General features: G+C 33.1%; 1 protein-coding gene across 1 annotated transcript in view; it reads right to left on the reverse strand.

Annotated features, from left to right (window-relative positions):
- Positions 1-12,996, reverse strand: part of DPY19L2 (dpy-19 like 2) — an 86,541-nt gene that overhangs the window by 61,022 nt on the left and 12,523 nt on the right. The window contains exons 5-7 of the mRNA XM_065883564.1: positions 8,481-8,601; positions 5,723-5,816; positions 1,052-1,109 (exon numbers count right to left, since the gene is read on the reverse strand). Coding sequence (XP_065739636.1) covers positions 1,052-1,109; positions 5,723-5,816; positions 8,481-8,601 — 273 coding nt within the window. The remainder of the gene's footprint in view (positions 1-1,051; positions 1,110-5,722; positions 5,817-8,480; positions 8,602-12,996) is intronic.

Here is a 12,996-nt window from a genome sequence, read left to right on the forward strand (position 1 = left end):
TTCTGAAATTCTAGAAAGAATCTAAACTCTTACAACTTTGCAAGAGTCTTAAAATTTATTGCTCTTCTTCCAGGAAACCAAAATTGTAAACCTTGGAAGGTGAGTTACGGTATGTATAAGAAGGTCAACTCATAGTGTCAGTCATCTGGCATACTCAAAGAAAAGGTCTTGTGTTTATACTAATACACTGGTGACTGACAATGTGTTTGTTTGCTTTAAGTTAATATACTTAAGATACTTATGTATAATTTTTATGATTCCCTTGTCTAACTGATTTTTTAAAATTAATCAAGTATCTACCTTTCCCAATAGTAATGGATAGAGACTTCTACCCTATATAATCTGTGCCATATATTACATATTTTGCTTCCAAAAACTAGCAGTCAGATTCTTCCACTTTTCTTGGCCATATCCTCAGCATCTAACACGGACTCTGGCACACGTTTTGTACTTGATATTTTGTTGAATGAATCTATCATATTCTAAGTAAGTTTCCATGAACTCTTTTTAGGTGGACCATGTCTTATTGGGCTGAGTTAGTAAGTTAATTTGTATTTTGAATTCAGCATTTTGTGTAATTAAAAAGGCAGCATGATGTAACAGAAAGAAGTGAGGTTTTAGAGCCAGAAAGAGGAAACCCAGTTTCATCATGGCGTGAATGTGGAATCTTGAGTACGTAACTTATCCTCTCCAAATTTCAATTTCATATCTTCTACTGTGAGGATAACAGCCACCTCCCTAAAAATTTTGGTGGGAGTGAGATAATGTACATAAAGTGCCTAAACTCAACTAATATAGTACTTCCTTTTTCTATAAAATATATGTAACATATATACCTTCTAAAACCAGGCAAGATAGCTCACACCATAAATTCTATTTATTATGTAAAAATGTGGATCAACATGATTAAAACATCAACTTACAACACAAAGTTCTTTAAAATACTGCCAAGTCCTAAGTAATATACAATTAAATACTGTTTTGATGAATAAGTTTCCTTGTTCCTATGCCACCCCTTCTATTTCTACAAATTATTTTCTAGAAAACAAACCTCTCCATGGTTGAAAAAGTAGCATAATACTGTAATTAGACCTCCAAGTTGAGTCCCACTGTAAAAAAAATGTATACAATCAAAATTCATGTAAAATATAGTGAGTTTTTCACAAAATTATCTTAGATTTTTAAAATGTCATAGTACTAAACCATATAAAATAACAGTAAAAATTTCAAAAGTACCCATGTAGTTGATGTTTTATTCTTGAATGTAAAAGCATACAACGTGTACATACAAAGTAATCTGAATGTCATTAATTTTAGATTTAAAATATTTTCTATGTAAAATATTATATGTGAACATAAAATAATTTTTAACAAACAGGCCAGCACTTCAGAGTTTATACTGCATTCTTTGAATATTCTGAGTGGAGGCAAATTTTTGTCATTCCAAATTGGATTTCAGTGACTGAGAGATGAAGAGTCTAACAGTTTCATTTAGCGGTAACTGAACCATCTAAACTACTGCAAATATTCTTTTGTTGAGTCCCAAGAAACAATGTAGAATACAAAACTGAGATCAAGGATGGCTGATTATTATCAAAGATTAAAAACCACATCTTAAAGCTGCCTTTTCTTTAAAGTATTGTTCATCATTATATACACAGCTTCAGACTCGGAAGACAATAAATACTGGTTGAATGATTGAAAAAAGGAAGGAATGAGTTTAACAAAACAAGCAGAGGAAAGCCAATGGGAAGTAATTTACCTTTAACAGTTTTCACTAAGGGAAATTCAAAGGACGCACATCAGAAAAGAAGAAATTGAAAGGAGGAAGGTGTGAGAAGCAAGAACAAATGCTGCATATAGAAACTAGGAACATGTGGATAAATCTAAGGAAGATTTGACAACAAAAAATAACAGTGATGACTGCTGTGGAGCGGTACTAGAAGTACTAAATTATGGTAATAATTACAAGATGCTAGGGGCCGTTTTGAAGTAAAGTGTTCTGAAATTCCTTATACTGATCAAAAAGAAGAGGAAAGATATCAATTAATTTTAGACTTGATCAAGTTAGATATGCATGTTAACATTTTATCATTAACCACCAAAAGAAGAGAAATGGAATATCTACCTTCCAAGTTAGTGCCAGTGCGAAAGGGTGGCCAAGGTAAGAAATAGAAAAATTTCCCCAAATCCCTATTTCTTTTGTTTCTCATATTCTCATATGCCATAGTTTCTAATCTCCTCACAGTTTTGGTGACACTTTCATAGCCAACATATGTTATATCTACATATCCTTCTTAAAGACTGAAGCCTAATAATGTATTTGATATTCTAGAACTGTGTAAACAATTTAGAGAAGACTTTCACCTTCTGGGTAGCTCTCCCAATGAAAAGTACTAACTTTTAAAATGTCTTAGTCTCGTGTAACGTTTTCCATATTTGAAAAAAGCATAATAAATAAAGTATTTTTTAAACTAGAACAATTTAAAGCCTGTTAACATAAAGTAATCCTTTCCCTCAAAATACTGATGAGCTTATGTATTTTTCCTATCTGACACACATATAGAAAAGTACATAAAAATTTCTAGATAGCTTATAGAACACTTATAAAGTGGATATTCTTGTAACTACCATATATCACTGAAACAGAAAACTGATCACACCCTGAGACCTCACCAGCCACTATCCTGAGTTTTGTGATTACCAATATAACTGCTTCTATATACATATCATACTATCATTTAATCTGTTTAAACTTTATACAAATATAAGTATGCAGTATTTTTAAATTTTGTGCATGCCCTGATTCATTCAACATTATATTTGTAAGACTTTTCCACATTGATGTTTGTAGCTATAGTTCATTATCATTGTTGTACAGTATTTCACTGTATTAATAAACCTACAATGTGTACACTTCTCTGCTGAAGGACATTTAAGTTGTTTCTAGTTTGGAGCTACTACAAACAATGCTGCTATGTTCTTGTATATATTTTCTGGTGTACATAAAAGAGTTTCTTAGGCATATTTACTTTAAATTGGAATTGCTGAGTTATAAGGTACCTGTATCTTCAAATTACTAGATAATGCACACCGTTTTTCCAAAATAGCTGTACTAATTTATATATCCACCCACCAGGGTTAAAAGTTGCCTTTGTAAATCTAGTAGGTGTGAAATGGTATCTCATTGTGGTTTAAATTAGTCTTTTCCCCATAATTAATGATGGTGGTCAATTTTACATGTTTATTGGCAATCTGGAATTCTTCTGGGAAATGTCTATTCATAAATATTTTGTCCGATTTTCAGTTGGGTGGTCTATCTTCTTAGTCTTTGTCTATCCCCTAGAATATAAATTCCATGAGGACAGGGATTGTTTGTTTTGTTTTCCTAGCACCTAGAATAGTGCTCCCAGTCACAGTAGGCATTCAATAAATATTTGTCAAATTAATGAATGTAAGTCTGGATACCACATTGCGTACACGCTTTGCAGTATCTTTCCCCAGCTTGTGGCTTATCTTTTCATTCTATTATATCTTGAGGAACTTAAATTCTTTTCATCAAATTTATCAGTTTTTTTCTTCATGGCTGGACTTTTGTACCTTGTTTAAGAAATCCTTTCTTACCCCCAAATTACTGATGATAATCTTCTATATAACGTTTTAAACATTTTATAATTTTGTCTATCACATTTGAGATTTTAATCCAACTAGTATTTGTTTTTCATAAGTTCTGACTCTGCTTTGTTCCATATGATCTCCCCATTATTTCAGCACCATTTATTGAGAAGCCTATCCTTACTCATTGATCTGTAATATCCACTTTGTCATATACCAGGTGTATATCAATGTACATTTCTGCTTCTGGATTCTACTTTATTCCAGTGGTCTATTTGTCTACCTCTATGTCAATATCACATTGTCTTATTTACATTAGCTTTATAATACAGAAATAATTAATGAAGCAAGTTCTCATATTTCCTTCAGGATTGTCTCAACTATTTTAGGCCCTGTGCATTTCTGAATAATTTTAAAATCAGTTTATCAAGGCCAACAATTTTATCAAGATCACAATTTTTCACTGATTCTGTGCTAGGATTTTTATGCTGAAAACTTCCAAAAACAAGGAGTATATATATATTAATCTCTATAGAAACATAAACCTTAAGAAAACTCATTAATTGTTGAAAGATTAAATCTAGATTTTTCACTTTTAATGTTGCACAGTTCAAGAATAACATTGTAAAGAAATCTGATGATTCAGTTGAAAATGTACTCTGTTGTCAAAAACAAAATCTGACAGAAGTGTCTTAAATAATATGGATGCTTATTATATCATTCAACAAGAAAATAAAAGATAAGTGTCTGTTGGCATTGGTTCAGCAGCAGAAGGATGTTAAGGCAGACATATGAGGGCTTCCCTGGTGGCGCAGTGGTTGAGGGTCCACCTGCCGATGCAGGGGACACGGGTTCGTGCCCCGGTCCGGGAGGATCCCACATGCCACGGAGCGGCTGGGCCCGTGAGCCATGGCTGTTGAGCCTGAGCGTCCGGAGCCTGTGCTCCGCAACGGGAGAAGCCACAACAGTGAGAGCTCGCGTACCACAAAAAACAAAAACAAAAACAATAAAACAAGTATGGTTTATGGCTAATATGTAAGTGAAAGATTCTCAAAAGACTATAGAATCTTTAGAAAGCACAGGAATAGAGGAACTGCAGGGTTTGTGAGAGGCCCACATACCGCAAAAAAAAAAAAAAAGGCAGACATATGTGCTATGTTTATGGCCTTTTCCTCATGATCACAAAATGACTGCAATAGCTCCAGGTATCACATCCAGGTAAAAGCAGGAAAATAACAGAAAAGCTGCAGCTGAATCTAACCTTTTGTTGTAAAGGCAAATGCTTTCCTGGTGTAACCAAGTCTGATTTCACTTCCTTTTTCACCAGAAAAGCTAGCTCATATGGCTCTCCCAACATGCAGTGGAGAGTGGGAAGCAGAATACACAATGGTCATAGTTAACTTCAACCTATCATCTGAAATTGGGCACCCTGCTACCCCAAACAAAATTGTGGTGCTGTTATCAAGAAAGATAGGCTATCAAATATAAGTGTCTGCTACAAGTGATATACATTTTCTTTTACTGCTTTCTTAATTTCACATGAACAGAGATGAAAATTAGAAATATTAATACTTTGCTACTAATGCCAACCAAAGATTCCCCCTAATGTTATAATAATTTTACACATGATCTAGAGGTATTTTCATTAAAATCTTTGTTCAGGAATCTTAATAAGCTTAAAAAATACCCCCATAAGGATAAAAGACAGGCCTTTAAGATATTGTTTGTGTGACAGCTCTAGCTTTTGGCTGCATATTTGGCTCAGCTTCTGAAAAAAATAAAATCTAAAGGTTTCCTACTATTAGTCAATTAATCTTGTTATTTATCCTTTTAATTAATTAATTAATTATTTTTGTACGCGGGCCTCTCTCCCGTTGCGGAGCACAGGCTCCGGACACACAGGCTCAGCGGCCATGGCTCACGGGCCCAACCACTCCGCGGCATGTGGGATCTTCCCGGACTGGGGCATGAATCCTTGTCCCCTGCATTGGCAGGCGGACTCTCAACCACTGCGCCACCAGGGAAGCCCTATCCTTTTAATTTAATCAACAAATGTCAGAAAGTCCTTATTATCCCACTGAAAGATCTTTTAATACAGTAGTCTTACCTCAAGTATGCACCATATATGAAGAACAATCCCATCATTATTCCATTTAAAATAAAAATCACACCAACATAAAAGCAAGCAGGGTCTCCCAATCCTTTAAAAAGACACAGATTATTCAGTATTTAATGAATAAATTACTATACAGTAATTGGGCATAATTATCTCAATGCTTTGTAATCAAGAGCTAGTGAATTTGCTGAAAGCTTTGCTGCTCAGACTGCTGCTCTATTTAATAGTTACATTAGTACTTTCCCCATCCATGAGGCATTATTAGTTACATTTATACTTTTCCCTATTGAAGTGTTGTTATAGTGTAATGATTAGTTGGTGCTTCATTTTATTTAGGTGATGCTGCTATTGTTCCATATCTAGAACTGTCTGTAGAGCCATTTGATAAATTACAAGCGAAAATCAATTGCATTAATTTTATCTTTTGCTAGGCTCTAGAATGAGTAAAAAACGGCCCCTGACTTCAAGGAGCAGCTTTAGTTTGTATGGGATAAATTGATCCATTATCATGTATAGCCAGGACCTTAATACTTAATATATCCTGTGTATAAGACAATACATATATATATATGTATATATATATATTAACACACACACATAATCTACTAGGTACTTTGCAATCATCATCTCACATAATACTCAGAACAAATCTTTGAAATTACCTGGTATGAAAATACGTTTTTTAATGGTTGAGAAAACAACACAGAAAACTTAAGTAACTTGCCAAAAGTTATTTAGCTGTAACTGGTGGAGCCAGGATCTAAAGGCTGGCCTTTCTGATTTCTTCTTCTTCTCTGATCATTCCTTTTCAGTCTGTCCTAGTAACTTCTCATCCTTTTACAGCCCCCCCTTCAATGTTGGACCACCTTAGGCTCTGTCATATACCTTCTTCTTTTCTCAGTCTGTATATTCCCCTTAAAGAAATTCTTCCAGTTCCATGGTTCCAATTATCATCTATATACAGATGACTCCAAGTCTACCTTCAGATGAGAACTTTCTTCTTATTCCTGTAGGTATGTATACGCAGGTAGCCACTTGACATCTACACTTTGGGGTTTCTCAGGTACCTCGAATTAATAGCAATTCAAACCTGCTACTTTTAAAAATGTTTCTTACCACTTTGAATGGAGGGACTCAGTTAAGCCAGAAACCCAACAGTGTTACATAAATTCATTCTCCTTCCCCTTCCCCATCAAACAATTACCAAATCTTGTCGTTTCTCCTTCCAGCTATCTCTCAAATCCATTCATTTTCCAGTTACCTTTCCTGCAATCACTTGCTGAGAGCAAAATAGTTTCCTACCTGGCCTCACTGAATTCACTTTTGTCCTTTACTAGTGTCTTTTCCATGTAACTGCCAAAATTGTGTTTTGAAAATAAAAATCTGCCAAAAGTCTTCAATGAATACACATAAAATCCTTAACTAGTAAATGGTCCTTCATTATCAGACCCTTGCTTACATTCTAAGCATCATTTCACACCATGTTTTCTTCTCTATCTCTCTGCTCTAGGAAGTCTAGCTTTCTTTCAGTTCTCCCTTGCCTCAGGACTTTGGAAAATGCTGGTTCCTATTCTTGAAACACTTCTCTTAACCTCAGCAATCTTATTTTCCTATTTGTAACATCCACCACAGTTGTAACCGCTAACATCCCTCTTATGTTGCAAACTCTATGAGGGTAAGGCCCATGTTTACCCAGTTTATCTTGGGGTCCCAAGTGCCAACACTAACCTATAACTTAGTGGCAACTTAATAAATACCATATATGTACATATATAAGGTGATTTTTTCCCATCCCTCAGAAAAGTTTATACCTTATAAGCTGGTTCAGGCAGTCGCTCAATTCCTTTAGTTTGTACAAAAAAAAAAAAATTCTAATTGCCCTCAAATATCTTCTACCAATGCTGCTTTAGACCATGGTTATAAAGACCATCTGAGGGAATCAGTAAAAATGTAAGGGAAACATGGAAATACAAATTTAGGATATGTTCTGAGAACTGTATGTTACTATACACAAGTCAACAAAAATATATTTATAAAACATAATGTTCTAGAGAATATGAAGAAATAAAGAAAAAACAACTATGTGTTATGCAAGTAGATACATGTGATTTCAAATAAGAGTTTCAAGGAACAGCATCATGCTAAGATTGTAACAGTGCTAAACTGCAAACATCTTAAACGGAAGTGACAATCACAGATCCTGGAAAACTGTCAGACGATTCGAAAAGCAGTTCTTTGACAAAGGTACTGATGTAGAAGATGTATATGAAGAGTTTGATTAGAACTATTCATGGACTGTGAGAGCACAAAAACAGCAGAATTTCTAAAGTAATCTATTATATATCTGATTTTTAAATATTTATGCATAACTAAATTTTTACATTAACTATTTATGTTAACTATTACAGGTAGAACTGTGACTATTTAATCTACATCCCCCAAATTTATATATTCAAGCCACCCCAGAGCTTTTTTTGTACCTTCTGAAATGGAGGAATGACTTATAATCAGTGTGGCCTTACACTGGAGCATATTAATACTCAAATTAAATTCCAAATTAATACTCTTATTAGCAAGTACATTGTCTTCTCAGAAAATTAAAGGGTAAATACACTTTTAGGTGAATCAGTTCTAGACTGTTTTTAAAGAAAAAAATCACAGTAGTTTATAATAATTCTTAAAGGAGTCATAACATTATGTTTATGTAAACATTAATGACAATACAACAGCATTTTAGGAAGAAACATGCCTTCACAGCTTTGAACTTCATTTAGAGGTTCTACTCTGGTCACATTCCAGCAGGTCTTTGTTTCCAGCCCAAATAAATTCATTATTCCCATAAATGTGCGATACCAGAAGGCTATAATCACCTACAAAAGATAAAATCAAAAAGATAATAAAGAAAAATTCAATATCTTCTTAATAATAATTTTTCCAAAATACCATTTTATGATGGTTGCCTTTAACATTATAAACTTTGATGAATTTATTTAAATCATTTCATGTGGGAAACAATCATTTAAAATTTTATACACACAATCAACTAAAGTTATGTATTACTGAGTAATGCACATCTACAAAATTTATGTTGTGATCAACATCTCTGTAATACACTCTTGTAATCAACTCTAACATAATTAATAGTAGCTGTAAAATCAAGCATGAAGTACATAATTATAATTAATAGCAAAGTACAAAGATTTAAAGAAGTATTTTGTAACATTTCCCTTAGGTCCTTGAAATTATTTTCTTCATAGTCTAAAAACCAACTCATAGTCTATAAAACCAACTGCACATGGAATAACAGCTCCTGTGCCCATTAAAACTCTGACCAAGCAGATTTAATTAACCAGTACTTCCCAACCTGAAATCTACTTTAAAAAGTTTAAAGACAAGGGAAAATAGCAACAAAAAGATTACAGACAAAATGCTCATGCTTGGGAGATTTTTTAATAAATAATTTTACAGATTTGGGAAAAATAATGCAAAATCATTGGGGAAAAAAGTTAAAAAAAAGTAAAGAGGAGTTCAAAGGGAAACTAAAAATAACCTAGAACTAACTACTTTTACTATTTTGGTGACCATCCTTCCAGTCTCTCCCTAGGCATAAGAAACATGTAGCTAGAGTTATTCATTATGTAATATTATGTATTATAAGATGTTAATGTAATATACATCACTAAACAATGTCATAAACATCTTTTCATATATAATATTATTTATGATTTTATCACTTAATTTTATAAGATGACATTCTGTTTAAATTTATAACTTCTATTCTTGTGTATTTTTCATACATGTACAAAAAATTTCCACATTAAATGTATGTGCAAATTCTAGAATTATACTCCTTTCTGAGATGTCATTTAATATAGTAGAAAAGCATGACTTTGAAGTCAAAATAGAACAAAAAATTCTGACTCTGCAAGGTATGGTTTCTATGGTGTGAAGTAATCCTTCAACCTCTGAACCTCAGTCACCTCATCTGTAAAATGAGGTTAATATCAATAATAACCATCTTACAAGAGTGATTGGAGATTAGAGCTTATATATATAAGTACTGGCATATAGTAAGCATTAAATGCTTTTGTCTTTTCAAAATACATTGTTTCAAACTTACACTTTTAGGTGAGAAATTAATCTCATCTTTAGATGAGAAATTAATCTTGTTAACACAAAGTATGGACATTTACTTCAACACTTAAGTACTATATAAGGTCGCAAGCAAATGTAAATCTACATATTGTATCTATGCAATATGAAAATAAGACTGGACGAGTCCTTGTTGCCTGTCATTTACATGCTTTCAAGTTTTGAAAACAAATGAACTACATTATCATGATTACTTTTTCAAAGCATCAAAGAAGCTGAAAACTGTGCAAATTATTCAATAAATATTTTTAATACGTAAAAAGAAAAAAATTAGCTAATGTTTTAGAGACCATACTGTTGGAAACTAGTGGAACAAGAAACAGAGATGTAACGACAAAAAGTTCCAAAAGTAATCAAAAACTAAAAATAATACTTATCAAACACTGGAAAAAATGGGCCTAGTCTAATAAGCTAAGTCCTTATCTTATATACACAGAGTAAGTGAATGTTAACTAAAGTTGAAGATTCAACAATTAGGTTTTTTTTTCTTTTTGATTTTTCCATTTACACTAGAATTAGACAGATAATCATTAGAGGAAATATGGTCAGACTGCCTTTGAAAAGTAAGCTGGGATATAGAGAAAGCTGCTGCAGAAAACTGCTTCTTTCATCTTAGATCTTAGGTAGGTCTATACTATACAATTGTTACTACTACAAATTACATTGAAAAGTACTTATAGAAATTAAAAGAAAAAAAGAAAGAAATTTGGGAAACCCTTAAGTACTCTGAAATTAAATAACAATATTTAAGTATCCAATGGATCAAAGGAGAAATCACATGGGAAATTAGAAAATCACTTAAACTAAATGAAAATGAAAAAAAAGTCAATATTTAAATAATGTAAATTTCCTATTCCTACAAGTATAACTAGAACTCCTGTGAATAATATAAATCAAACACAAGAAGACCCTTAAAGGTAGAGAAAAGAGGCAAGCTAGATAAGAATGTCAGGGCCCAAGGAATGACATGGTAATAGGTTCCCTGGACTTTCCCTTTGCTTTATTTTCTCAGGTTTGGAGTTAAAGATATTTTGATACTTGATACCAAAACCAACGAAGAAAGTACCAAAAAATTAAAGCACATACTAATACCCCTTATAAAGATAGACGTAACAAACCCTAACAAAATATTAGTAAATAGATTTCAGCAATATATTAAAATAATTATATGCCATGATCAGATGGGGTTTATTCCGGGATGCAAGACTATTTCAGTATGAAAAAATGAATGTACTCCATCATATTAATGGAACAAAGAAGATAAATTCCATGATCATATCAATTGGTGCAGAAAAAGCATTAGAAAAAATTCAATACCCATTCTGATAAGAACTTACAGAAAAAACTAGGAATAAGAGAGGAACTACCTCAATCTTATAAAGGTCATGTGCAAAAAAACTTACAGCTAACTTTATACTTAATGGTTTGAGACTGAATGCTTCTCCCTAAGATCAAGAATGAGGCCTGGGGCTTCCCTGGTGGCGCAGTGGTTGAGAGTCCGCCTGCCGATGCAGGGGACACGGGTTCATGCCCCGGTCCGGGAAGATCCCACATGCCGCGGAGTGGCTGGGCCAGCGAGCCATGGCTGCTGAGCCTGTGCTCCACAATGGGAGAGGCCACTACAGTGAGAGGCCCGCGTACCAAAAAAAAAAAAAAAAAAAGAATGAGGTCTAGATGTCCACATTCACCAGTCTTAATAAACATAGTACTGAAAGTTCTAGCCAGTGCAATAAGGTAAATAAGAGAAATAACAGACATACAGATTAAAAGAAAAAAATAATACTCTATTTGCATATTAAATGCCTCACTATGTAGAAAATCCCAACATATGTGTAAAAAAAAAAAATACTCCTAGAACTAATAATTGAATTCAGCAAGATTGCAGAGTAAAAGATAAACATACCAAAAAAATCAACTGTATTTCCATGTAACAATGAACATGTGGGCATCAATATTAAAAATATAATCCCCTTTATCATCATTTTAAAAAACATGAAATACTTAGGTGTATATTTATCAAAACACATACAAGACTCGTATGCTGAAAACTACACAATGCTTTTGAAAGAAACCAAAGAATACCTAAATAAACAAGCGACACACTATGTTCACGAATTAGAAGACTCAATAGCAAAGAGGTCAATTCTCCTCAAATTTATTTACATGTTTAATGTAATTCTTATTAAAGTATCAATAGAATTAGATATAGAAAACATTATTGTTAAATACACATTAAAAGGCACATGAACTAGCTAAACCAATTTTGAAAAAGAATGAAGTGAGAGACATCAGTTTACCTAATCCAAGACTTACTGTATAGGTACATTAATCAAGACTATATGGTACTGGCAGAAGGATAGACACATAAATCAATGGAAGAGAGCAGGGAACCCAGAAATAAACCCATAGAAATATGCCTAATTTATTGTCACATAGGTGCAAAAGTAATTCAATGAAGAAAAGATAGCCCTTTCAGCAAGTGGTATGGAAACTACTGGACATCTATAGGTAAAAAACAACAACATAACCTTTACCCAAGTCTCACGTCTCACATCACATAAAGAAATTAATTCAAAATGAAATGGATCACAGATAGAATTCTAATTGCTTTTAGAAAAAAACATAGAAAATATTTAGCATCTAGGGCTAGGCAAAGAATTCTTAGACTTGACACCAAAAGCACAATCCACAAGAAGAAAAATTGCTAAACTGGACTCCATTAAAATTTAAAAATTGTCTTATGCAAAAGACTCTACTTAAGAGGATGAAAAAACAAGGTATAGACTGGGAGAAAATATTTGTAAACCACATACCTGGCAAAGAAGTAGTACCTAGAATATATAAAGAACATCCTAAGATTCAACATTAAAAAAAAAACCCAATTAGAAAATTAGCAAAAGACATGAAGACACATTTCACTGAACAGGGTATATAGATAGCTAATAAACACAAAAAAGGAGTGTTCAACAACATTAGTCATTAGGGAAATGCACATTAAAACCACAATGATAAATCACTACATTCTGATAAATCAGAATCATTAAAATAAAAAGTAGTGACAACACCAAATGCTGGAGACCCTGTGGAGAAAATGAATCACTTATACATTCCTG

This window comes from Phocoena phocoena, chromosome 9 (assembly GCF_963924675.1).
Source record: "Phocoena phocoena chromosome 9, mPhoPho1.1, whole genome shotgun sequence".
Taxonomy (NCBI): domain Eukaryota; kingdom Metazoa; phylum Chordata; class Mammalia; order Artiodactyla; family Phocoenidae; genus Phocoena; species Phocoena phocoena.